At 42.5% G+C, this 26610-nt stretch overlaps 1 protein-coding gene across 3 annotated transcripts in view; it reads left to right on the plus strand.

The window, feature by feature from the left end:
* LOC102734599 (phospholipid-transporting ATPase IB) overlaps positions 1-26610 on the plus strand; it is a 567820-nt gene that overhangs the window by 404119 nt on the left and 137091 nt on the right. Inside the window, exons 31-34 of one of the 3 annotated variants that reach the window (XM_081814748.1) lie at positions 13282-13343; positions 13773-13829; positions 15202-15309; positions 15909-18634. In XM_081814748.1, the coding sequence (XP_081670874.1) occupies positions 13282-13343; positions 13773-13829; positions 15202-15309; positions 15909-15935 (254 nt within the window). In that variant the 3' untranslated portion in view covers positions 15936-18634. Of the gene's footprint in view, positions 1-13281; positions 13344-13772; positions 13830-15201; positions 15310-15908; positions 18635-26610 lie in introns of those variants that run through there. The other 2 variants (XM_081814745.1, XM_081814746.1) reach the window with 2 other exon arrangements.

Consider the following 26610-nt stretch of genomic DNA (forward strand, 5'->3'; position numbering starts at 1 on the left):
AAAATTACTCCAAATGTTGACTAGACAAGGCCTTTTATTGTTCAGAGAACCAGAGAATATAAAGCTTCCAAGCCTCTTTGTTTCTGTGTCAATCTGTTTTGTGCTTCAAACAGAAATGATTCATCCTCACTGATATTCTTTAACCTATTAAATACCGACAGAGAAAATGCATGCACAGCCAATTTATTACACCCTATGACCTGTTCTTTGAGTTTCATCCGACCTCCTTTTCCTTCAAGGGTCCCTAAGTCTCTAGATCAAGAAATAAAATGTTCTGCTTCTAACCGCGCCCGCCCCCCCCCCCGCCACAACATGGGCCATTCTAGCAAAATCATGTCCTTTGAACTGTAAAGCTTTCCTGTGATTCATCTTTGCTCAATGTGGATTTTTATTTATTTCGAGTGAGTAGGGGCTACAAATAGAAGAGTGTTGAATGTGGTTTGTTTTAGAAGCTCCGCCAGTTTGGTGATATAAGCTGCCATCACTGTAGCAGGATGGACTGGGGATGGGAAGCAATTTGTCTGATGAGCTTAAGAACAATTTGGACAGCTGTCCTCTTATCCCTGAACCCATACTTAGGAAGACACAGGGATCAGCATGGACTGCACCACAAGTACCATCTCCAGGCCCCTTACCCTTCTTATCTAGACATTGCACTCTGGTCCTAACTCCAAAGTGCTTGCCTTTGGACTCTCAGAAGATTTATAAGATGGTCATTGAATTGCTACTAATGTGGTCCATTCTGCAGTAGAGGAAATGGTTTTCCAATCCTGGAGTTAGGATTATGCGCTTTGAAATTGCAGCTTGCTATTTATGGTGGAATTGCTACAGTCTCCCTAGATGCCACTATGTAAATCTGTTCATTCACCTGAAATATCCTGTGTTTAAAAGCAGAAAGACTCCCAAAAGTTACTAATTTACCTGAGAGATAACACCAAGTGAATTTCAAGTCCATTTCTGCCACCGATATCCATGTCCCTCAAATTTGGCAATTTGCCTAGTAGCCAGCCCATAGGATGAGTTTTTCCAGTTTGTATTATCATCACTATCATCATCAATGCCATTATTTCATTGTATGTATTAAGCCTTTGGCATAGAGATTTTCTTTTAATTATGTTGTAAACATTAACCTATTGAGTAAAAATGTGTAAGATGAAATAAATTGCAAATATTAATTATATTTGGCAGAGAATTATAGAAGGCCATTGGTGTGCTTGTTCATTAGTTGGCTTCCTCCAGCAAATGAATATTTTAGAATTAATTTCTAAATTCTCACTATTAATGCATAGCAAAGATGATTGCATCATTGCTCATTAACCTTATTCATGTAATATTTATGTCTAAGGGACTGTGGATTCTAAGGGTGAAAAGTGAATGAATCAATGTGGGTCTTACCGTCAAAGAGTTTGTGGTCTGGTAGGGAAACTAGATTCATGCATGGAAACTTCTAGTACAAAGTAGAAAATAATTGCCTCAAGTAAAATACAGATAATGTGCTGTGGGATTTCAGAGGGCTGAGAGAAAACTGCTTTTCATCTGGGATTATTAATAACTTAATAGAAGAGGTAATATCCAGGCTTAGCCTGGAAGTCCAAGTAGGATCGAGATGTGTAAGAATGGAAGGAAGAGCCAAACAAAGTGGGGAATATCAGGGCAGATGTGGAAAGCTGCGAGGAGTTGATCCCTGCAAGGGTGGAAGACAGGAAGAGGTTTGAGAAGGTGGGTGAAAGCTGGACAGCACAGGGTTTTGAATGTGAGGTTAAGAGGTCAGGACTTAAGATGTTAGGTGAAGAGTTAGGTGAAGAGAACAGTAGAGGGAGAGGGAGAAGCAGGCTCCCCGCCAAGCAGGGAGCCCGATGCGGGGCTTGATCCCGGGACCTGGAGATCATGACCTGAGCGGAAGGCAGATGCTTAACTATCGGAGCCACCCAGGTGCCCCCAGCCTAGATTTTAGATCAAGGAGACTACCATGATCAGAGGCATTTGGGGGAATGAATGTATCATGTCTGATAAGGTGAATGGTAGAAGGAGAACTAGAGGCAAGAACACTAGTTGTGTCTCCGGGTATTGCAGGGAGCGTGTAAGGAGAGTTACACCCAGGAAATGGGAATGTGCTTGAAGAGGAGGGAGCATGTTTTTAGAACCTCTTGATTTAGCAGAATCACAGCATATCTGCAATGTGCCAGACCCTGAGAGTGCACACATCAAAATTCTGCCTCTCCCCCCACCCCCCGGCAGCTTCTGGAAGGTCAGAGCTAATGATCAGGAGGTGTGTCTATCACTGCTTCATGGCCAGTGTGCTGTGTGTTGCGGGGACACAGCCCAGTCCAGTGGGTCAAGGAAGAGGCTTCTCCGAGGAAGTGACATTTATGTTCTTGAAAGATGAGGAGGGGCTGATCAAGTGGGGCAGGACAGATGTGAGGAAAGTTGGGGAGAGAGAGCATTCCTGGACCAACCAGGCAAGCACACAAACCTGAAGACACCATGGGCAGTACTTCCCAAAGTGGGACTGGGGGTACCTGGATTCCAGGCTTGGTAGGGCGCCCTGATGAGCATTTCAGGACGCTGGACAGCAAATGTTGGTAACCTTCCCTCCTTCTTTCCCCATCCCTATGCAACTATAATAGATCAAAACATGTCTTCACATATTCCCAACATTCCCTCTGGGTCAGCAACGGCACCTGCAGTTGGGAGTGGCTGGAAAGGAGGGTGGGAGGTTAGGGTTAGGTGAGGGTCATATCAGGAAAACCTGGGAGCGGACTTTTCTCAGTGAGAGGTTGGAGGTAGGAAGACTGCTGTGTAGAAAAACACATAATGTTTGGGAAGAGCGTGAATTTTTTTTGGGGGGTGGGAGGGAGAAAGAAAGTCAGTGGTGGAAATCAAGAAAGATTGCAAGTTTGAGAAGACAGGGATATGGCAGCTGATTGGATTACTTGTTTATATGTGTTGATTTACTGTCTTAACTATAGATGAGTTCCTGCTACACTTTGACTTACCATTTAGAATGATGTATCACCTCACCCCCAAAGAAATGCAGGAACATGGCACTGATTTGAGAGGAACTAAGACACTTTCAAGGCCTGGGGGACCCTGATCTAACAGAGGAGTATCTCTGTCCACCCCCAAGTCCCACCTGAAGGTGTCCTCCAGACTCTGCCCCACATCCAGGGCCCTAAAGGAGTTTTGCCTAATGGGCTAAGGTCCCTAGAGTCCTTCATTTCATTGTTCCACACTTTGTGGATTATGTCACAAAGATGGTGAATTTTACTAGGGGCTTCTCTCTCCACTATCTGTGAAGAGAGGCTTAGAGGCTTACATACCAGTGTTGTTCACTTTGGGCGCATAATTGTCGGGAAGAAGTATTTTTGAGAAGGTGTGAGCCCGTCATTCATTCCTTAGAAAGGTTCCAAGAATTTTGCTTTGCTTATTTTTGCGTGGTTTTGGATAGACCTTTCAAAACACTCCTTTGCTGATGGAGTTTGTGATGATTCATTTCAAGTTTCAAAATAAATTTTTCCACTCAAGCAATTCAGCAAATCAGATTTCTTCCAACCATCACATTACACTCAGTCCTGTAGCCTGTCTGCAGCTCCCACCCTTTGATCTGAAAGTGAGTCTAGGTTAAAACCAGAGATGTCACCTTTGCGGGGACCGAAATTCATCAAGACCCTTGGTATCAGGCTGCTCAGGTTTTCCATTGGTGGAATCAAGTCTGCATATGTGAGTAATCCTCCTTGAAGTGGAATGTGGTTATTGGCAAAGGAAAGTAGAATCAGTTTTGACTTAAAAAAAGGAAATTTTCAGATTTTTCTTGATGAAATTTAAGAGGGGGGTGAGAAGAAAGAGAATATACTTAGCAGCAGAGAAAAATTCCTCAAAACATTTGTTTCTGGATTCTTCACAGTCCACACCCTGGAAATCATTCCCACCCCTTTTCAGAAGGAAAATTACCATATGGATACTTATTCTATTGGCACTAATTAAGCAGCAAGGTCTTTTGAGGTTTCTGGAAAAGGCTGTTTTATACTTTTTAATAAATGTGCTGCTAAAAGATCAGTTTTATAAACTGTGCACATGTATAAGATGAAACGTAGCCTGCTTGTCTCTGCTTGTGGCATTACTGGGTCATCTGAGCTTGAACTACTTCTGATCTGTACCTGGTACTGAAAATTTAGCTATTTTATATCATGTAAATCCTAATGACTTGCCTTGCTTCACATTCAGCTAAGTTTGGGCAAGACTGCCATTGTTCTCTGAGACTGCAACTTCTTAAACTCAGTTATTTATTCATTGAAAAGGAAAAGCTAAACGAGTCTGTTCTCTGTGCCGGGCCGCCATCGGCTTCTGAGCATTCCGTAGGGAGCCCATATTGCGTGAGTGAATACGGCCCGAACCTACTTGATGGCTGTAGTGCCTGGGCCTGCCAGGAGAATGTGCGATTGCAGCCACAGAGTTTCCCAACAAAATGCTGTATTTTCAAGTAAGCCAACATTTCGTTCCCCTTTACAAGTCACTACCCTACTGCGCCCAGATTTGAAAAGATCTGAAATCCATGGAAACAATCTAGGGATGAACATTAAAAGGTAAATGGGACAGAAAGGGGGGTGATTACTCCATGTGGCCTCCGCCATCTGGAACCCCTGCTGAGAAGACAGAGGGTAGTGCAGGATCTTCCCAAGACCCCGAAGCATGTAGGTGAAGTGAACGGGGCTTGTTCACTAAAAACTAAAAAGATGGAATACTTTGGAAGTTTTTTAGATTTTTGTACAAATGAAACTACAGCTTATAAATCTAAATACCTCATTACTAACCCCATTGTAGTATACTTAAAATAAACCCAAGTTTCCAAATTCAGAACATTTTTTGTTTTATTTGGGCTTGTTTTAAACACAATGACCTCTTGGGGCGCCTGGGTGGCTCAGTCATTAAGTGACTGCCTTCGGCTCAGGTCCTGATCCCAGGGTCCTGGGATCGAGCCCCGCATTGGGCTCCTTGCTCTGTGGGAAGCCTGCTTCTCCCTCTCCCACTCCCCCGCTTGTGTTCCTTCTCTCTCTGTGTCTCTCTCTGTCAAATAAATAAATAAAATCTTTAAAAATAAATAAATAAATAAACACAATGACCTCTTGAGAGAAAGCTCGGACATTGTGTTCTGCCTGACAAATCCGTAGCGCAGGTGTTTGGAAACAGAATTGGGCTGGAGGCCCATTGTTTTCATTCAGTTAAATATCTCTTAGGTTTCAGTGTCTCTTTTAATAAGCCCTGTGTTACCCATATTTGAAGCAGTCGGGTTTGGTGTAATGCTCTAAGAGGCGTGAGCCAGAGTTCCCCGATTTCACTAACCCTTGTAACTTTATCAGGAAGTCGAATTGAGGTGCATTAGCCGGGGGGGACTAAACTGTAACAAACAACCCCCAAATCTTGGAACGTATCCCAATAAAAGCTTATTTCTTACTCATGTCACTGTCAATTGGAAGAGTGCATTGAGCATATTTTCTTATGTTCCATATTTTTTTACCCACATTTTTGATGCTCTGATGATTGGGGCCTTGATCCTGGAGAGACTGCCCCTCCCAGGGCTACTTCATTCCTAGAGAGAGCGAAGGACTCCCCTGCAAGAATGTCTCTGATACTCATATCAACCAGTCCGGAGGCCACAACCCCAACCATCTCCTCTATGAATTGTCACGCACCAACGTAATATTCCCCCTGCCCTAAATTACCCTGGGGCCAGATACCAGACAACTAGAGATCACTCCTATAATCCAGAGCCTGCTGAAATTATTCACACCATCCAATCCTAAACTTACACAGCATACCTACCCTGCTTTGTCCATTCCATCCCCTGAAAACCCCAGTAAAGGCTCTAGACCATGTTCTCCTTTTTCCTCTTCTGCCTCCTTACTGACCCCAGTGCTTTCCCTTGTGGCCTGGCATGGCATCCATGCCTCCTGTTTCTAGGGATCTCTACATATAAAGTTCGTCCTTCACGACAATCATTTCCATGTCTGTGTATCTTACCATACCTCATTAAAATGAATTCTGGGTCCATTTCAATACATGCATGACCCCTGAGTGCACTCTCAGCCTTCACATTAGTAGGGGACAGAACCAGGAGAAGGAGTGGTTGCTCTTGACCATCTCTGGGAAATGATCCATCACTTCTGCTCATGTCTGATTGGCAAGGACTGGTCACAGGGCCCCACCAGGGTACAAGGAGCTAGGGAGCGTTACTTAGCTATGCACCCAAGAACAAGAGATGAGTCTACGGCTACACAGGTGGCTGTGGGACATTGGCCATCAAGTTCACTTTTCATCATTGTTACCACCCTTTTTTAAAACTACCTTTTTAAAATCCATTTTTAGTAAACAAAAGGGGAAAAAAGAAACAGATTGAAATTTGAGTTTTGTATCCTTCACTTTATCCATCAATAATGGCAGTAGAGAGGAGAAAATCCAGGAAAAAAGGCTTATATAACCAGGAACTTAACCCAGCACTGGTTATGAATGTAATTATAATCACTAACACTTGTATAAACTCTACCTCCTATAAACTCTTTCCAATATTTTATACCACTCTTTACAGAGAAAGGAAAAAATAAATTTTCTCTTGGTGAATACATAGCATTGGAAGCAGAAAGAATAGTTTCAGTTATAGTCCAGGCAGTCCAGGCATTTGAGCAGGGTGGGTTGTAAAAGTTTGTAAATGAGTTACTTGGAACTTAGAATACCTCTTCACTCCTGATATTAATCCAGTAGTACCTGGTTGGCATAATACCTCCTTCAAACGTCTGCAGTCTTGAGAGGCTAGGAGTGTAAGATGGGGAAGAGACACCCTGTGCAATTCTGGAATAAGGGCTGCTCTCAACCAGAACTGCTGAGAGCTCTGAAGCCAAAGGGTGGGAACGGGAAAGCAGGAGAAACTTGGCATCTGCTCTGCAGCCAGAATTCTTGGCAGGTGCCTGGATGTCAAGGGAATGGTGCCCCTCCACCTCAGTTCTCCCTTCTGAGTCATATGTGAGTGAGGTGCCTGTGATTTGTAATTCAGGTGTTCCGTGGATTCTTACTTCATTAAAAATGCACATATAAATTCACCCCATCTGTTTTCTTGATTATTAAATCCTGTCTTCTCTGACCGTACAGGACCATGCTATAACTTTGTCTTCAGATTTTGCTTTTTGTCAGAGCCTTTTCTGGATGCATTCTTGTGGTTTAGTTGGGTAATGATGTAATGCTTTTAATGAGCATTTAATTGAAATGGCATCTTTATAAAATGTCACCAGCCTAGCCCTTTGGAATATTCTGAAGTAAGTTCCTTGATCATTCTGTCTGCTTAGAAAATGAGACATACTTTCCTTACAAATCGTGGGTTTTCCCACAAATATTTTCAGAGAGGTTTTTGCATGCAACCATTTTGGGCTGTCACTACTAATGTGGAGGGTCCATGTGGTTTTGTCCCAGTTGTTCACAATAGTCTGTTTGAGTGACTATTTCTAAACCACATTTGGCTAATCCTACTTTATTTTGGCCCCTGGATCCAAGCAGATTTTGCAAACAATATAAGTCTCGAAGAACAGTGACACCCACTGCTGTGGGTCAGTGGATCCTAAAGCCCCAGCATGATATTGGCCTCTAAGAGAATGAGCGGACTACCCGGGAGAGTGTCCCCAACTCTGTCACTTTGTTTAACACTTTTGATGTACGTAGGAAACACCATCCTTATATTGGGTTTTACATCACATGGAGCCACAGTATTATTCTAAATGTGACTCTGTCTTATTGAAGTAGTTGGGGAATTTTTCCTACTCTTAAAGTTCTTCACTCTATGGAAATCTTCCTATGGACTTTTGGGAGAGGCAGTGCCCTCCTCTCTCATTTCATCTCTCATCTGGGTGAATTTGATCCTTGATTTGCTAAAGGCCGACCGGTCCCAGTTGGGATAAACAGCAGCTGTTTGGTGCAATAGGCAGCTTAATCCTCCTGACCTCTCTCCTCCTGCTCAGTCAAGCCTTTGTGTGCTAATGATGGGCTTCTGTTAGGAAGTGCTCAGCATCCTGCTGGTTAAGATAGGACAACAAAGGTTTGATGAGATCAACATCTCTCCACATGCCCTTTTGATGGATTTCTCTTATGAGGGACCTCTTGAGAGCCTTGCACGGTTTGGCCCCCACCCACACACCACCAGGGTCCCACAGCTCAACCCTCGACCCAGCGGGGGAGGGGCGCTCCCCTCCATACCTCTGTGCAGGCTGATTTCCTTTTTGCCCGAATTGTCCCTTCCCTTCTCACTGCCCCCTTCCACCCAAATAGCCATCTCTACCGCCCCTTGCTGCTTTGTGTGAAGTAATGTTCTCAGTCTCATTTATATAGATGGTGGTTAAATAATGTTCTGAAGGCTGGCTTGCGGAACTCGAACCACTCACCTGGGTTTGGGGGTTACTTTTTCCCTTTCAAAAAAAATAATCACTTGTGATTTTAAATATCTGACTAAAATAAAAACAGCTAAACTACAGGAAAGATGTTTTCCTGAGTGGATCACCGGAATCATAACAGTGCTATTAAATTTAAGTAAAGTGGGAAGAAAGAATTTGTCAGCAGCGTGCTTCAGGAATACACTGGACAGTCTAAATGGGCTTTTCTACACTTGAATTATCAGCAAGCTGTAGCATATTGCTGCATTCATTCACAAATGATTTCTTAGGACTTCTGATCTTTCCTTCAGTAGTATATTATTGGCAGGATTTAACAAAGATGATGCCCACAGGTATTTGCTTCTAAAGCAGTTGAAATATAACCATAAGAGAACAATCCATTCTGTGGGAATTTCCCCAACGTGGTGTACAGAGTGATGACTTGTGACTTGTCTAAAGGATGCTATCTTTTTGAGACTTTTGGCGTGTCCCAGAATCTCAAGTAGGTTTAGGAGTTTCTCCTTCAAGGAATAAATTCTTTCCAGATGTATGAGTTTGTAGTGGGGCAGGAGATACTCTTTCCTCAGCAGAAAACTAAGATGCAGTGCTGAGTTATCCTTCCAAAATGATGAACAGAAATAAAAGGTTTATCCTGTCTTCTCTAAAAGTTATTTTAAGCATGTTCAGATTACCTCAAGTGTAAACATTGTATTTAATGCCAGTGAGCATTTTACTCTTTTGATAAGGTAGAAATTAATGCATTATAAGATTCTAGAAGCTACGGTTGGAAAACGTCTTTTAGTCTTCCCTATTTTATTTTCTCTCCACACCAAGTTGTCCACAGAGCGTTCAGTAGTCTTAAGGGTCTTCATAGAGGTGCTGGCCTCATAAGTGAGTTCTCAATCCCACAGGTAATTCCGGAGTTTGCCCCCTTCTAAAGGCCATCTGGCGTTGTGAGTTGCATCACTTTGTACTAAAGTCTCCTGTCGATCGATCGTGGGACAACTGGGGGTCACTGCGTTCTCTCCTAGTCTGACGGGAGTGAAGAGGGTTCCCTTCTTACAGTAGGCACTCTCACATCAGTATATTCCATATGCTTCTGTGTATTCCAGTTCCTCTTTTGTCTTACCTCCAATGCTGTGGTTCTCAGGCGGGGCAGTTTGACCCCCAGGACACATTTGGCGACGTCTGGAGAAAGTTTTCATTGTCGCAGCTAGTGAGTGGGGACTCCTGGCATCCGCCAGGTGGAGGCAGGGATGCGGCCGAGCATCCGGCAATGCACAGGACAGTCGCGCACAACAAAGGATTATCTGGAAAAATGTCAGCAGTGCCAAGGTTGAGAAACTTGGGACTGCTGCTGTGCCCACCCAACTCAGGTTCCAGGGGGTATCTGCTGCTCCCCAGGTCTGTGCATTGCATTTACTTCCTATGTGGCCCAGAATCTCTGTCACAGGAACCTAATTACCTGTCCTCCTTAATTCTCTCCTGGAAGTTCTTTCCCATTAGATGTTGGTATTTCAAAGGAGTACATTTTAATATATTTTTTTTTCTTCTTGGAGTTTTCTTTTTTTCTTTGGGATCCATTTTTCTAGCTCAGTAATGAAAACAAACCCTTATTTACAGTTCGTTACTAAGTGCATGACCTTTCTCATGTCATTTGACTTCTCTTTGCTGCCCTAGTTTTCTCATCTGGATTATGCAGATAATAATACTGTTTCATATAGTTAGAATAGCAAAGGAGCATTACGTATACTATTATTACATATTAGTAACTCAAATAATACACTAGTATTACATCTGTTAATAAGCATACAAATATATGTAAAGTGCTCATAGAGTGAGTCATAGAATCACATGCTCTCTCTTTTTTTTTAAGATTTTATTTATTTATTTGAGAGAGAGAGAATGAGTGAGAGAGAGCACACATGAGAGAGAGGAGAGTCAGAGGGAGAAGCAGACTCCCTGCTGAGCAGGGAGCCTGATGCAGGACTCGATCCAGGGACTCCAGGATCATGACCTGAGCTGAAGGCAGTTGCTTAACCAACTGAGCCACCCAGGCATCCTGCTCTCTCTTTTGAATGTAGAATTTCTTATGAGGCTTAGCAATTTTCTGTTTATGTCCATAAAATCTGAAACACATTCTAAGCCCTTCATATTAGACAAATGCCTTGTATAGTTCATTTCTTTTAGTACATGCATCAGCCAACATTTGAATTATTAGTACTAAAAGGAAATTCAAAAAGTTGTCAAACCATGACTGTGAACTTTGATTTTCAGTTTGGTCTCATACCCCTTCTAACTCTTACATCTGGTCTGATGACTCTGGACTCCATTAGGGCTTAGTGTGGGTACTTCAGGGTACTCATATCATTGTTCTCCTTTCAGGAACATGGGCTGAGACTAGGAAAACCCCCCTGAGCTAAATTGAACAGGAAGATCTGAAATGCTCCAGTTTCTACCATTACTGGTAGAAGCTGATGTAGCAGCGAAGAACACAGACCTTATCGTCTTAGAATTTTCTTAGAGGAACCTTAGTGATAATTCAGTCATCATCGTCTGTATCTAGTATAAAATCCCCATCTTAGAGATGTGGAATGAGACTTAGAACTGAACATTTTAAGGAACTAAATAATGGTAGAGCTGGAACAAGAGAGCAGGGCTGGAATATGGTCTTCTAATGCTCATTGCTGGGATTTTTTTTCCCCACTAACCTGACTCCTCAGCACCTCATTTTCCTCTGTATGCTTTTGTTTCTCTCTTAATAGCATCATGCTTCTTTGTTACCTGTTCTTCCTATTGTGAATTTAAAATACTGACCACTCAGTACCAGGTTTTAATGTGTCACTCTTTTAATCAATATTCCTGTATTAATATGACCAGAATCAGGTAAATGATATCACTGTTTACCTAGGTACTCAGGCAAAAACCTTAAATCACCCTTGATTCCTCACATTCTTTTCCACCCCACATCCAAATCCTAAATCCTAACATCTTCAAAATATGTGCCAGTTCCTATACTTCTTTCCACCTTCAGCATAGCTGCTCTGGCCTGCAATGTCCAGTAGAACTTTCTGTGACAATGGAGATGTTCTGTATCTGTGCTGTCCTATATAGTAGTCACTAGCCACCTGTGGCCATTGAGTGTTTGAAATGTGACTGTGACTGAGGAACTGAATTTTTTTTATATCAGCTTTATCAATACATAATTTACATACCCTAAAATCCACTCATTTAAAGGGTACAATTCTATGGTATATATCATGTAATTGTGCAACTGTCACCTTAATCAGTGTTTGAGCATTTTCACTGCCCCCAAAAGAAACCCCATAACCATGAGCAGTTATTTCCCATTCTGGCCCCACCCCCAAAAAACTCCCACCTCCTGACAATCGCTAGTCTACTTTCTGTCTCTGTAGATTTGCCTCTTCTGAACAGTTCAAGAAGTAGAATCCTATAATAGATGGCCTTTTGTGACTGGCTTCTTTCACTTAGCACAAGATTTTCAAGGTTCACCCATGTTAAGCATGTTTCAGTGTTTCATTCCTATTTATTGCTCAATAATGGAAGAATAGGTGTTTTGAACTTTTTCCTTCCTTTCCTTTTAATGAAATTCTGCCTAAGTTTCAAGTGTCTCCTCTAAATTTCCAGATCATTCCTTTGTAAGTCGGTGGCCATCTCTCTCTGTTCTCATTGGATAATTCTTATGTTCCCCAGCAGCAGTCTCTTAGTTTAGGTGTATAGTTAATACAGCCCATAATGTCACTTTGCAGTTCTTCTTTCCTTCTATCCACAAATATACTTATCTAGAATCAGGAGAAAGGCCGTGCCCTGGAGCTTGATCTATGGCCCCACAGTGACCAGATTCTGCCTATGATGCTACTTGGTCATTTTGGTGTTGTAGAAAACTAAACAGATCTTGAATATTTAATAAGAGTCAGATTCCTCAACAAGCAGATGGGTAAATCAGCCAACCCAAATATGTGTGTATGGCAGCTACTGGGTTGGAAATTTGAACACAAAAATCCCTATAATACTTGGTCTGTCAGCCACAGATCTGAATTTGAGTATAAAAGGGAATAAAAGGAGATTAGCAGTGCCATCCAAAGAAACCATTCCTGATGTTGAAACAGGCTTTGACCCCTCAGGATAATAACCAGGCTTTTCACAGCAGGCTAGCTGATGGAAGTTAGACAATTCTATTAGAGTTTTCAGCCTTAGTGATTGTTTTATACATTGTAATAGCCATCCATAAAAAGGAAAAAAGTGGAAAAGATAAGAAAATTAAAGCTTCAAAATTCTAGTTGTATTGTCTAGATGTCTCTCACTGGATTGCTTGCATTCCCCCAATTTATAGACTTCAGAAGTTCATGCAATTGCCTATGAGAACATGAGTAGTGAATATCCCCCAAGATTCTCTGAGTTCAGTAATTATGAATTGATTTGTATTCACGTAGTTATCTTCCTTTATTGGTCCATAGTTCCAATTTGCAAAAATTAAAAATAAATAGTAAAAGAGCACTCATAAAAAGTCTAATGCTGCTATTAATAAAGATAGATTATTATGTTCTTACTCTTCCCTTTGTTTAACCCCACAAAGGGAGATTTTAATCTTTATAAAAATGTAAATTTCAATACAGATCAAGTATTTGGTTCAGTTTATTAGAAACCTGATTTTGTTTGTTTGCTTCATTTGGAAAAAATATAAGATGAAAAATATTCACAGAAAGAGGAGGCATTAGAATCACAGATGATGAAATTTTTGAAATTCCCTTACAATTTGATAAATGTTTCTAAAGTTCTGTTTTTATGTTCTGAACAAAACAGATTGCAGTGCTCTTCCCCAGAAGTTAGTAATAACTTCTTTGTTTTTCAGATACTGCACTGGCCAGTGGCCAGGCCACAGACTATTTATTTGTTGGAAATATTGTTTACACGGTAAGTTTATCTCTCTGTTTACAGAACTGTTCTTAAGTGGCGTACGTGTGGGTGCTGCCTCTGGAAGCCCTTTATATAAGGCCTTTCTTCATATGATTTGTTTTAAATCTTTCAACTCTGTAGTGTAGATTCCTTAAAGCTCAAAATGGTTGTGAAAGGCTTACCTCATTTCCTAACGGAAATTTTGCAGAGTCAAGATTTCTAGACAGGTGATTGCCAGGTCACCCTGTTCTTCAAATGACAGTTTCACATCCAGCTGTGAAAAAGGCAGCACCAAAGAAGGTGATTTTCCCCAAATCTCTCCAAGCTAAGAAAAGCACAAAAGTGACTCCCACCGCCTCTCGAGGGGAGACCTGGGATTTCTCCTGGAAAGTAATAATAAGTCACCGAGGATAATACATTTTCCCCAATTCCTGTTTGTTTTCACAGTATGTTGTTGTCACTGTGTGTCTGAAAGCTGGTTTGGAGACCACAGCATGGACTAAAGTAAGTTCTCTCTGGAACTGTTTCACTATCCACTACAGATATTTTGATGGCATGGATCTTTTTTTAAGCCTTGGGAAACCAATCAGCAGGATCAAGCTATCTTATTTAAATTTTGCATGTAAAAATTGTCATTTGATCTTTATCAGGGCAAATTTGCAAATCCAAAGTTTTCTGATGATTCATTTGCTTGGCACTTACTAACAGCTCTAAGCTATTAACAGTCCTCTCGTTTCAAATGTATATGCACACAGAAAATACAGAAGGACAAAAAGGAGAATTTCTAATTTCCATAACTTTATGAACAGGAGACAGTTACTGTTAACATTTTTCTGGATAACATTATAGACGTTGTTCCACGTGTATATTTTTAGTAAGATAATGCATTATAGAGCATATAGTTTTGTGATCCTTTTTTCAGTTAAAAATAGATCATGAACATTTTCCACACCTTAAAGTGTACTTCTACAAAATCTTTGTTCATGATTAAAGAGTATTAAGTTTGATCAATATCCCATCATTTAATCATTCCCCAATTTTAGACATTTTGGTGATGTACCACATTTCAGGAACATAACCCATGTTTCGTGTTTATTTATCACTGCTGTATAAATAGGCTCCTAATTCTGTGCTGGGAAAATGAGGGAGGAGATTGGAGATGCTTATGGAAGTAGGGAATCCATCAAGTGACAATAGTAATTAATCCAGACAAGAGGCTTGGCCTGGGCTCTTACAGGGGGAGGTAGTGAGCAATGGTCAGATTCCGGAAGTATTACTTTTGAAAAGCTAACAGACCTTGATGATGGATTATATCGTGGAGTGTGGAAGTAAGGAAGAAGTCAGGGGTCATCATATTAAGAAGACAAAGGAGAAAAGGCTAACAACTCAGCAGATGCTTAAAGGATTGTTAAGATGTAATATCCAGCCCAGATTTGTAAAGAATTCTTTGGAAAATGGAAAGAATAATCAAAGTCTCAAAACAATAAGTAAGAACATCTTGTTCTTTTTGTCCATCTGCTGCTTTCTTACTGGATTAAGGTGAACTGGCCTATGTAGCTCCAAGTTGGAGCAAACACTGGTGAGGACCAGCCAGGAGCCAGCTAAAACTGTGCAATGGGTCTAGGAGAAAATCCGCTGAAGCAGAGAAAGCACCTTGATCTTCAGGGTAGTTTGGGGCCACCAGTTCCTTGAATTCACTGTGTAACATTCTGAGACAAGATAATTACAAGATGGCACTTTCCAATGATGGATGACTAGTCGAAACGTTTCCATGAAGAAAGCTGGCCTGGACACAGGGGTTCTGCTGCAGGTGGGGTTCAGGTGGCTCTCCTCTGCCAGCAGAGAAGCCCCACCTGAGTCTGTGTTTCCTTTGCAGTTCAGTCATCTGGCTGTCTGGGGAAGCATGCTGATCTGGCTGGTGTTTTTTGGCATCTACTCAACCATCTGGCCCACCATTCCCATTGCTCCAGATATGAAAGGACAGGTCAGTACTCCTAACTGTGAGTGGACTTTCCCTTTCTCATGACAATGATGCTTTCCATGTGTGGGCTCTCTGTGTCTCATGACACTGATGAACTTCAGGAGAGGTTGGTGCGGCCTGCTTCCATCAGCATTCATCAGGAGGGAAACAGACCAAATCAGAGAACCTGGAAGAGGTTGCCTTGTCCACAGAAATGGCATTTGAAATTTTTTTTTAAATTTTATTTTATTACGTATTGGAGATTGTCAACTTAAATCTGCTGGCCTACCCGGCATGTCCACGTTTCCATAATGAATTGTGTGTTAATTACACACAGTCCTGACATGTCCAGGTAGTTCATGGTCCTTGGAAAACTGGAGATGTTCTGAGTCGTTCACCATCCAGTGATGATGTGGATGGTCATCATGAGGTTAAGTGTACTACTATGCTCTGATTATTAGTTACCTGTGAAAGATAAATCTAACAACTCCATTAGCCAGATCATTGATTAACCAGAATATCTCATTGTTCATCTCTTGAACTAGAGAGGCTGAGATTGAAGACCTATATATTCATTTAAATTTGTTTAGTATTTTCTTTTCTTTTGTATTATCTTTATCCAGTGTTTGAGACTGAGCCATCAACAGTGACAAGCTGGATCTTGAACCCTATAGTATTGGGTCTGGAGAGGAGTTTGACAATTCCAGGTTCTGAACCACCTCAGTTTACAGATGAAGCTGCACAGGCCCAGACACTCCAGGCTCACCCCATAGACCCCCATTTTGGGGTCTGCCCATATCCAGCACTGCCCTAAGATCCCAGCAAGTGGCTGCCCCAGGCTCTGTGCTTTGGAAGCCTCTGAGCTGGCTGGCCTTGTCTGGATCTGTTCCTCTTCATAGGGTGAGAAGCCCATGGTACACAGAGCCAGAATCCTACTTCTAGACCATTCCCTAGGTTCCTAGGATCTTTAGTTTCCTTCCCCAATAGCCACAAAAGCCCATTTCCCAGGCCTGCCTGGTCCTCTCCCCAGATCCAAGCTTTTGTGAATACCCTTGGCCCAAGAGGCAGCTAGTGCAAGACACATGCTTTGGGCCAATTGAATGTTAGCATTCAATGTTAGCCACCCCGATTTGCATGAGGACGCTCATGTTATGGAATAGAACCAAGGATGAGAAGAGAAGGCCTATGGGTCAGGGGCTTCCACTGGTGTTCCTGCCCAGGAATGCATATTTTAGGGCCAGGCCTGTGCATGCCACATCTGGCTACTATCTTAGCCTCACTTCCTCTGCAGAAATAAGCCCAAACTCCTGGGTCTACCCAACTCTAAATACACGGGCAGCAGTTGTGTCATGTGAGATAACCCAGGGGTGGCACTGCATGCCTTGTTCCCTTGGCGAATCAGTAGCTGACATAAACCCCAGGGTGTCCCAGACCTTCTTGAGTGCGGGTGCTAAGCAGGACAGACATGTGCTACAGAAGTAGGCGTGTATGTCCCCTAATGCATCTACACTGTCTGTAAGGATTGAGGACAAACCCATAACACACTTAGCAGTTCTTTTCAAAACACAAGTGATGGCAGAAATCACAGCGCATTGAATGAATCAAGAAGATTGTGGAGCATTTAAAGAAATCAGTTATATTTTAAAGCAATGTGAATCATCCCCCAAAAAACAAACCAAGACAAGTATTCACAACAACGATCAATTGGTAAGGCGGTGGTGCCTAGAATATCTGCTTCGTGTTCTCTTCCTTCTGGGCAAGAGCAGGTGTGGCCTCATGACTGTTTCTTTCAGGGGATTTTACAGTGCAGGACAGTAGCCGATCAATGCAGAGAGTTTCTTAGGTGAGAGGAGAGAAAGCTGGCAGAATGGAATCAGTCCATGTGTGACCAGCCAACAAAACCCATTCTTTTGGAAGCCCCCCACCAGATGCTCTGGTGCGCCCCCTCTGTGTGCATTTGCAGCAGCAACTCCAGGTCAGAGATGCACGAGCGGGGCTGGTTTCTGACTCACTCCAAGCAGCAAGTTACTTTCCAAGGGCAGAGAGACCACATCTGCCAGGCAGACACTACTAACATGCCACATAGTCACTATCCAAGCTGCATGCTGGTCTGTGTGGTGTGAGGGCTCGGCCTAATGGTGAAATTTCTGTCGTTGGGGACCTTTCGAACACATTTAACGAGGTATTCCTACCATCCCAAAGCAAAGAAATTGTAATATCAAATCACAAATCACTGGTATAAATTTTTTTTTTAATTTTTTATGTATTCCCTGTTGTTCTCGCTTTTTTGTTGGTTGGTTGGTTTGCATGAGGCAAATGATGTTGTTTTGAAATCGAACATAGCTGGCTGAGGCTGAGGTTCTCATTAGACGTTGAATGAGATGGTTAATATGTAGTTTTCATGCACAGGACTTCCGAGTGGGTATTCTGCTGTCTGTGTGTGTGGAGCTGTTTGTGATCACTAGTCTTCCTCCAGGGGAGACCTCTTAGTGGAGACCGAGTGTCAGAAAACAATGTCAGAGCCAACCTAACACTCTTTCACCTGGTGTCTGCTGCCCAGCGGTTTGTTCATTCTTTGAACACTTTTGAAGAAGCCCTTACGTGGAGCGTGGCCAAAACTAGCCGGAGGTCTCCCAAAGACTTCTTGCTGCCTCAGAAGGAATTACAGGCTATCGTGAAGAAAGACGGGAGCTGGGCTCAGGTACAGGCAGGAACAGGTCTCCTCGGGGCTACTACTGAGAATATGCCCAAAGGTCATCCCTTTGGTTCTAGGTTGGTCTTATGGACTCAGGGTTTGTGTCCCTACCTCAGATTCTCGTTTTGAGGCCCTAGCCCCCAGTGTGATGGTATTTGGAAGTAGGGCATTTGGGAAGTAATTAGGTCATCAAGAGGATTGGTGCCCTTCTAAGAAGGGGCCGGAGAGCTAGCTCACTCGTTTTCTGCCTTGTTGACGATACAATGAAAAGTTAGATGTCTGCACCCAAAAGAGGGTCCTCACTACCATGTCGGCACCCTGATCTCAGACGTCCAGCCTCCAGCACTGTGAGAAATAAATGTCTCTGGCTGATAAGCCACTCAGTCTATGGTATTTTGTTATAGCACCCTGAGCTAAGACGGTTGGTGAATGCTTAGGAGTGAGGGGTACTCTGGGGAAAGACTCTTATTATTATTATTATTAGATGTTTCTAGTGATTTGTATAAACCATTTTTTGTAGTTCACAGAGCAGTAGGATTTTGGCAAATGAACACGGTTCTTTTGAGCTTTGGAATTAAACTAGTGTCTAATGGCAAATGGCATTTCTTACTCGGGAGCCCGAGACAGATGCCCCACACAAAACATTCTGTCTATGCATAACATCTTAAACTGTTGAAAAGATGCAGTTGTTTCTGCTGGGGTTTCCTAATGGATTTGGTTAAATATTTCTTTCTTTGTCTCGTCCTTTATATCTGGAGTTTTTCTCATGAGGGAGAAGGCAGGTTTATCCTCGAGGGCAAAGGAGGAGAAGGCTCTAGATGAGAGTGATTTTCCACTGTCAAAGGGTCTTTAGCTTCCCTCCAGCACTTCATGATATGATACACAAAACCCAACCAGACAGTGAGCCAGGAAGTCCCAGTGGAAGTTTCTGAAATCAAAGAAGTCATCTGTGGACTCCCTCCTGAAAATACTCAACATTTGTGGGATTTTAAGGGACACCTTGTTTTTCCATTTTTCTAGGACCAAGCTAGATCTAAAGCGAATTAAAAACTCAAGTTGTGTCTAGCCTGGTTAAAGCCGAAGTCCCCTACCAGGGAAAATATGTGCTGATGTTTTTCCATAGGGGACCATCTGTTTTTCTTTCTCCCAGTAGCATAACCATGGGTTACAAGAGTCTCCATAATGGGTCCCCAAAGCCAGTGCTTGAAGGTGGAAAACTACAAACTTCATTTAGCTCAGAGTTGCCTGCTGAAGGAGAGCTTTTGATTAGAGAGATGAGGAAAACTTTATCTAAAACTGGATCAGGAAATGTACTTTCATTTTCTTCACGTGTTTCTCAAGGCTTCTTGATTTGGGGAGTATCTGAGGGGATGCCATATCATTTGATGTCTGTGTAAAAGGCCAAAGAGACCTGCCCCAACTAGCTCTGTCACCTTTGGTGAATCACTTAGCCTGTGTTAATTTCCTTATCAGCGAAGTCAGAATAATATTACCCACCCTCATTATCTCAGAGGAATGCGGTAGAGATATAATAAGAAAACCCGAGGGAAATGGAAAACACGCCTGCTCTTTTTTCCTGGAGTAACCAATTATTTTTGAACTTTTATAAATAGAAATAGTGTGACTTCAACTCCTAATTCTTTTAGGCCAAAGAATTTTAACATTTTATAGGTTCTAGATGTGATATTTCTCAGTAAGGCCCAGGGACCACCTGCATCTGAATCATCTGGGTTACTTGTTAAAAAACAACCTCCTCCCCGCCCAGAAAATATATTCTTGCAACACATACACACACACACAGAACCACAGTCCCTGGGTGCATAATCCCAGCCTCTGAATTTTAATAAACCTCCAAGCTATTCCTCCCTAAACGTTTGAGAACCACTGCTCCAAAACCCCTAAAACTGTGAGGGAGACCTCACAGGGTTTGAGTCCCACCGGGTGTTCCAGAAGAAGATGGTGTATTTAAAATATCCACAGATGCTGTATGTCTCCGGGGCAGCGGTTACGTAAGACATGGCAGGGACTGCGAGTATAGCTGCTTTCAGGTAACTCGCTTTCTATGTAGACAACTCTACCGAAAGACATTCCATCGTTCACCATGGAAAAATAGTCCTCATCAACTCTGGTGCTTTTCTTTTAATGTTCTTTTCATTGCTAGTAAAAGAGGGGGAAAAAACTTTCGCTTCAAAGCCTACAAACTGTTAACTCTGTCTGCAGCGCCAAGCTCCAGGCTCCAGCCAGTTTCTGGCATATGACAGGCTTTTTTTTTTTTAATCCTAAAGACAGGAATGGGTTTACATTAGAGTTTTATACCCACACTTGTGTATACACAGTGCAGATCCCAATGGACGAAAAGTACACAGAAGGAGGAGTGGTTGCCGCTTGGTCAAAGCGATCCACTACTCATCTTCCCTAAGGGACTGCTTTCTCCTGGACTTCACAGCCCGGTAAGATCTCAGGCCCAGGTATTTTCCACACTAAATGTGAAAAGAGGGGGTTTTGTTTCCAAGTGGCATGTGCTCTGGGAGATAAGCGAGGCAGGAGGGTCACGGCCCCATCGGCCGCCGTCTTTGCTCAGCTGGGGTTCCAGAACATCGCTGTAGGATAGAGACTAGCCCAAGGGCCAGGAGCGGACGTGTACCCGGGTTAACTTTCCCGGTGAAGGACATGGTTGTTTGACCCCCAGCATCCATCCTCCACCACCCCTTCCGAAGGGGCCCAGTTTCGTAGGCAAATACCAGACCTCATGTAAGATGCCCAGCACATTCGGAGAGCCATTTCCACCCCGGACTCCAGGGGAACGCTTGATCCCAGCCCCTGCTGTAGTAAGTGATTCAGAAACCCTGCAGGAGACACAGGAGACGTTTGCTGGGGGCTTCTGAGATGGAAGCATGTTTGCTCCGGAAAGAAATCCATCGAAGAGATGGCCTTCTCTTGTGTGTGAGGTAACTGCTACTATGCTACAGAGCTGTCCAACCAGCGGGAGGGGGGCCGCCAGAGAACCCCGCTGCTGCCACGAACGGTGTGATCTAAAGACAAAAAACAACCAGAGTCTCTTGTGTGATTGTTGAGCCACCAAATGAAGCCAGCCTCAAAGTCCCCTCCACCCCGCACCCATGCTAGCTTTCCAAGGAGCACCCCATGCGTGTGCTGCCTGTCCTCTAAAGGCACCCCACCCACGTGTAGATGTTAGGATGTTTCTTTTACAGTCATCAGCATATAGTCAATCAAGGAAATAGGTGCTTTTAAAAAACAGGCTTAAGGCTTAACGTTGCATATTATACTATATTCGAAGTTAGGTGCTTATAGATTTATTTAAAGATTTGGTAAAAAAAAAAAAAATCTAGCAATAAACCTAATTAAAGAGGTAAAAGATCTGTACTCCAAAAACTTTAGAACACTTATGAAAGAAATTAAAGAAGACACAAAGAAGTGGAAAACGTTCCATGCTCATGGATTGAAAGAACAAACATCGTTAAAATGTCTATACTACCCAAAGCAATCTACACATTTAATGCAAACCCTATCAAAATACCACCAGCATTCTTCACAAAACTAGAACAAACAATCCTAAAGTGTGTATGGAACCACAAAAGACCCTGAGTAGCCAAAGCAATCCTGAAAAAGAGAAACAGAACTGGAGGCATCGCAATTCCAGACCTCAAGCTCTATTACAAAGCTGTAATCATCAAGACAGAATGGTACTGGCACAGAAACAGACACATAGATGAATGGAACAGAATAGAGAACCCAGAAATGGACCCACAACTCTGTGGTCAACTAATCTTCGACAAGGCAGGAAAGAATGTCCAATGGAAAAAGACAGTCTCTTCAACAAATGGTGTTGGGAAAATTGGACAGACACATACAGAAGAATGAAACTGGACCACTTTCTTCCACTATACACAAAAATAAATTCAAAATGGATGAAAGACCTAAATGTGAGACAGGAAACCATCAAAATCCTAGAGGAGAACACAGGCAGCAACCTCTTCGGCCTTGGCTGTAGCAATTTCTTACCGGACACATTGCTGGAGGCAAGGGAATCAAAAGCAAAAATGAACTATTGGGACTTCCTCAACATAAAAAGCTTCAGTGAAAGAAACAATCAACAAAACTAAAAGGCAGTCTGTGGAATGGGAGATTTTTGCAAACAACCTATTGAGAATTATTATCCAAAATCTATAAAGAACTTATCAAACTCAACACCCAAAAAACAAATAATCCAGTTAAAAAATGGGCAGAAGACATGAATAGAGACTTTTCAAAAGAAGACATCCAGATGGCTAACAGACACATGAGAAGATGCTTAGCATCACTCAGCATTAGGGAAATACAAATCAAAACCACAATGAGATACTACCTCAAACCTGTCAGAATGGCTAAAATTAAGAACACAGGAAACAACAGGTGTTGGCGAGGATGCAGAGAAAGGGGAACCCTCTTGCACTATTGGTGGGAATGCAAACTGGTGCAGCCACTCTGGAGAACAGTATGGAGGTTCCCCAAAAAGTTAAAAATAGTACTACCCTATGACTCAGCAATTGCACTACTAGATATTTACCCAAAGGATACAGAAATAGAGATTCAAAGGGGTACATGCACCCCGATGTTTATAGCAGCAATGTCCACAATAACCAAACTATGGAGAGAGCCCAAATGTCCATCAACTGATGGATAAAGAAGAGGTGGTATATCTACACACACACACACACACATACACACACACACATGCATGCATGTGCACAATGAACTATTACTCAGCCATCAAAAAGAATGAAATCTTGCCATTTGCGGGGACATGGATGGAGCTAGAGTGTATTATATTAAGTGAAATAAGTCAGTCATAGGAAGACAAATACCCTATGTTCTTACTCATATGCAGAATTTAAGAAAGAAAACAGATGAACAAATGGGAAGGGGGGAAGGGAGAGAGGAAATAAACCATAAGAGACTCTTAATAATATAAACTGAGGATTGATGGAGGGAGGTGGGTGGAGGATGAGCTAGATGGGTAATGGGTATTAAGGAGGGCACTTGTTGTGATGGGCACTGGGTGTTGTATGTAAGTGATGAATCACTGAATTCTCCAGAAACCAATATTGCACTGAATGTCAACTAAGTAAAATTTAAATAATAAATTAAATAAATAAATAAATAAATAATTTGATAAAGAATTACTTTAATGTCACAATTATTAGTGTTTTAGGTAATAACATCCCAGAAACACCTAACATGAATACTGTAAGCTTATTGGAGTTATCTTTAATACAGCAATATTGAATGGAGTAGGTACTATTTTCCTCAAATGTACTTCACAAGTCTGTGGCCTAGCTTATGTGAGAAGTGGTCAGCCTGATAAGGTAGAAAGCCCTGTCAATAGAAACTTGCTTCTTGGCTTGAAATAACTTTCTGGCATCTTCTTTGTATAATTTTCTTGTTTATTGAATTTGGCCAAATTATTTGCTGAAGTCCGATTTTCATTTTGGCCTTTAAACTTGCATGTTTTGTGTAATAGTAAGATTGACTTGCTGTGTTTCTGGATGACATTATTATCTGAATAAATAACAGTATGAGCAACATTAAGAAGGACTCCCTGGTTTCTCCTGTATCTCTAAGTCTTGTCACCCACATCCAGGGTTTCCCCCATTCGTGTGTATTTGCCATCCTTAAAGGCACCCCACACTAATCCTTGTCAGAGTTAATCACTAGAACTGAAAAGCTTTAAAATTACAACCAAAAATTCTTTATTGATAATGAAAAGAAAAAACAAACCTTTGCTTGATTAGGGATATCAAGGTGAGCTCTCCCAGGCCTATAAATATCTGGGCTCTAAAATCATAAAATTCAGGCATCAGATAACAGCTCCCTCAGAATATGGCCTTCATAGTTGTTACATGTCATGCCAAGTTGTTTTTGTTTGCCTTTCCCTGATTTCCAAACAAGGGGGAAAGTATATTTTTAAAAATGTGTGAGCTCCTTAAAGCAATTTCAGATTCTTTCGACAGGCAGGAATGGGGCCAGCACCCCTTCCTCCTGCTTGCTTCTGTGCCAGGCCTGGTGGGATCCACAGAAGCGGTCTGGGTTCAAGTGACCAGAATCAAACCTCTCTCCTCTTCAGTGCAAATCCTGACGCTGAAAGTGGGATTTGAACTCAGTTAACCTAACACCTAAGAAATACATAAAGTTGAGGGGCGCCTGCGTGGCTCAGTCATTAAGCAACTGCCTTTGGCTCAGGTCATGATCCCGGGGTCCTGGGATCGAGCCCCACATTGGTCTCCCTGCTCGGCGGGAAGCCTGCTTCTCCCTCTCCCTGCTGCTCCCCTGCTTGTGCTCTCTCTCTCTGTCAAGTAAATAAAATCTTAAAAAAAAAAAAGAAATACATAAAGTTGAGTCCATCGTATGTCATCTCTGTGACTGTTATTCTGAGCGACAGTTTCGTCAGGTATATGGGGAAGATAGTATCTATCTTTGGAGTTAATAGGGAGATTGAAGAAAAGAAGGCATGTAAATAATAGTAAGTACTGTTTATTGAGCACTTACTGTGTCTCAGACAATGTACCTTCATATAAATATGCTGTACATTTGCAGTTACACAGTGGATCAAGCATTAGCTCACCCGATAATCTGCCAGCCATAGGAGGGTACAGAGGCTTGGGAAGAAAGAAGCAACACATTGGTCAGGCTCCGGAGTGGAGTAGCTGGGACTTTCCAAGTTGGCCAGACTCCAGGGTATGGATGCCCACACTTGGTTACTATGAAAAGCCCCCAAGGTGATGCTTGGTACAAGCCAGGTGTCGAGTCAGTGTCAGTCGAATCTCCTTAAGATTTTGCTTTTATTAAATTTCATCTGAAGACACCTACCCTGAAGTGTAGTAGAATTTTTAAAACAGGGCACCTGGGTGGCTCAGTTGGTTAAGCTTCCGCCTTTGGCTCAAGTCATGATCTCAAGGTCCTGGGATCCTGTCCTGCATCGGGCTCCTTGCTCAGCTGGGAGTCTCCCTCTCCCTCTGCCTCTCCCCTCTGCTGTGCTCGCTCTGTCAAATAAATAAATAAAATCTTAAAAAAAAGAATTTTTAAAACATAACTATAGAGTCAGAAGCATACACGTACTTTGTGTTTGAGCTGCAATCTTCTGGCCTTGAACCCCAGGAAAGTAGGTTTCAGACAATGTCTTTTTTTTTTTTAAGTACATCGTGGAAAGCCCTAATTTTTTAGTTCCTGTGCCCCGCCCCCAAACACCCACCCACCCACCCACCACCGTTCTCTTTCTTTTGGCAGTTTATTTTATTTTGGCCTCTCGTTTCAAGGATGCTGTGTGCTAATTAGAGGCCAGGCAGCTTTGATTGTGAGTTATTTTTCTCTTCAGTGAAAGGTTTTGTTGTGGTGTTGGCATTTGCCATTCATTCAGATGTTAATTTTTTAAAATATCTGTCAGCAAATTAAAGTACACATTACATGCTGATTTTGTTTGTTTGTAATATTTATACTCCGTGGTCACAGAGTATGTTTGATGTGGTTTTGAACTTTTCCTTTCTCCAAACATGTGGAAATGTGTATGTGCGGCCCTGGGGTTGAGAGATTCTATGCAGGGGTTTACTTCCCCGACATCTGCGGAGGAAAATGGCTTTGTCTGGTGACCTCAGTGGGAGACCATAGTCCTCCCGCCCAGAGACATCCTTCTTTAGGTATGTTCGATTTAGGAGGTGGAGAGCTGCCCGAGAAAGGCCAACAGATAAGGATTTGTGCAAGGAAAGATAAGCTGGCAAGAAAGGGTAGGTTAGACTAAACAGAATCACAGCATGCTATTAAGCCCATGCCAGGCCTTTCCTATTTTGTATAAACAGTGATGCAAACCTGCTGTTGCCAGAATCCAAGAAGAGCAAAATAGTGAAAGGATTTAAAGTAGGTTAGCTCTTTCTTCAGTGACTCTTGTGGCCATTGGCATCATAAAATATCAGAATCCATCCAGGAGATCGTATGCTTTTTGAACCGCGATTAACCAGCTGTCGTAAGCGTTTGGCATTCCTTCAGCTAAAGACAGGAAAAGAGAAATGTAGGTTACCTGCATCGGTTCCTGTAGTACACATTGATTCATGAGTTTTATTTTAGTCTTTTAATTACTGCAACCTGATTGTAACAAGGGATAGAAACTGAAAGACGGACAGGTTTAGATGTGTAGACTTCTGGGCGTGCCGTGAAGTACTTGGCTCAGCAGCAGTGAACACCCCTTTTGCATCCTGGGTGCAAGAGCATCTTGTCACCAACCACCTGCCCTACATCCATTTCCCATTTTTCTGGTCGCAGCCCCTAAATCCCTTCCCCTCTTCCAGAACACATAATTAGATGGTGCTGGTTCTGCCTCAGCTCCACCTCTGGGTCTGGACCTGCCTCCCAGGACTAGTCAACCAGGATGCTCATATTGTGGTCCATGGTGACTGATTCAGAAACAGGCATGGTGACCAACGTCAGGCCACTTAGGGACAGTTCAAGGATTTTTTTAAAGATTTTATTTATTTGTCAGAGAGCACAAGCAGGGGAACGGCAGTCAGAGGGAGAAGCAGACTCCCCACTGAGCAGGGAGCCCGATGTGAGGCTCCATCCCAGGACCCCGGGATCATGACCTG

The sequence above is a fragment of the Leptonychotes weddellii genome, chromosome 3, assembly GCF_054177405.1.
Source record: "Leptonychotes weddellii isolate Sample4059 chromosome 3, ASM5417740v2, whole genome shotgun sequence".
Taxonomy (NCBI): Eukaryota; Metazoa; Chordata; class Mammalia; order Carnivora; family Phocidae; genus Leptonychotes; species Leptonychotes weddellii.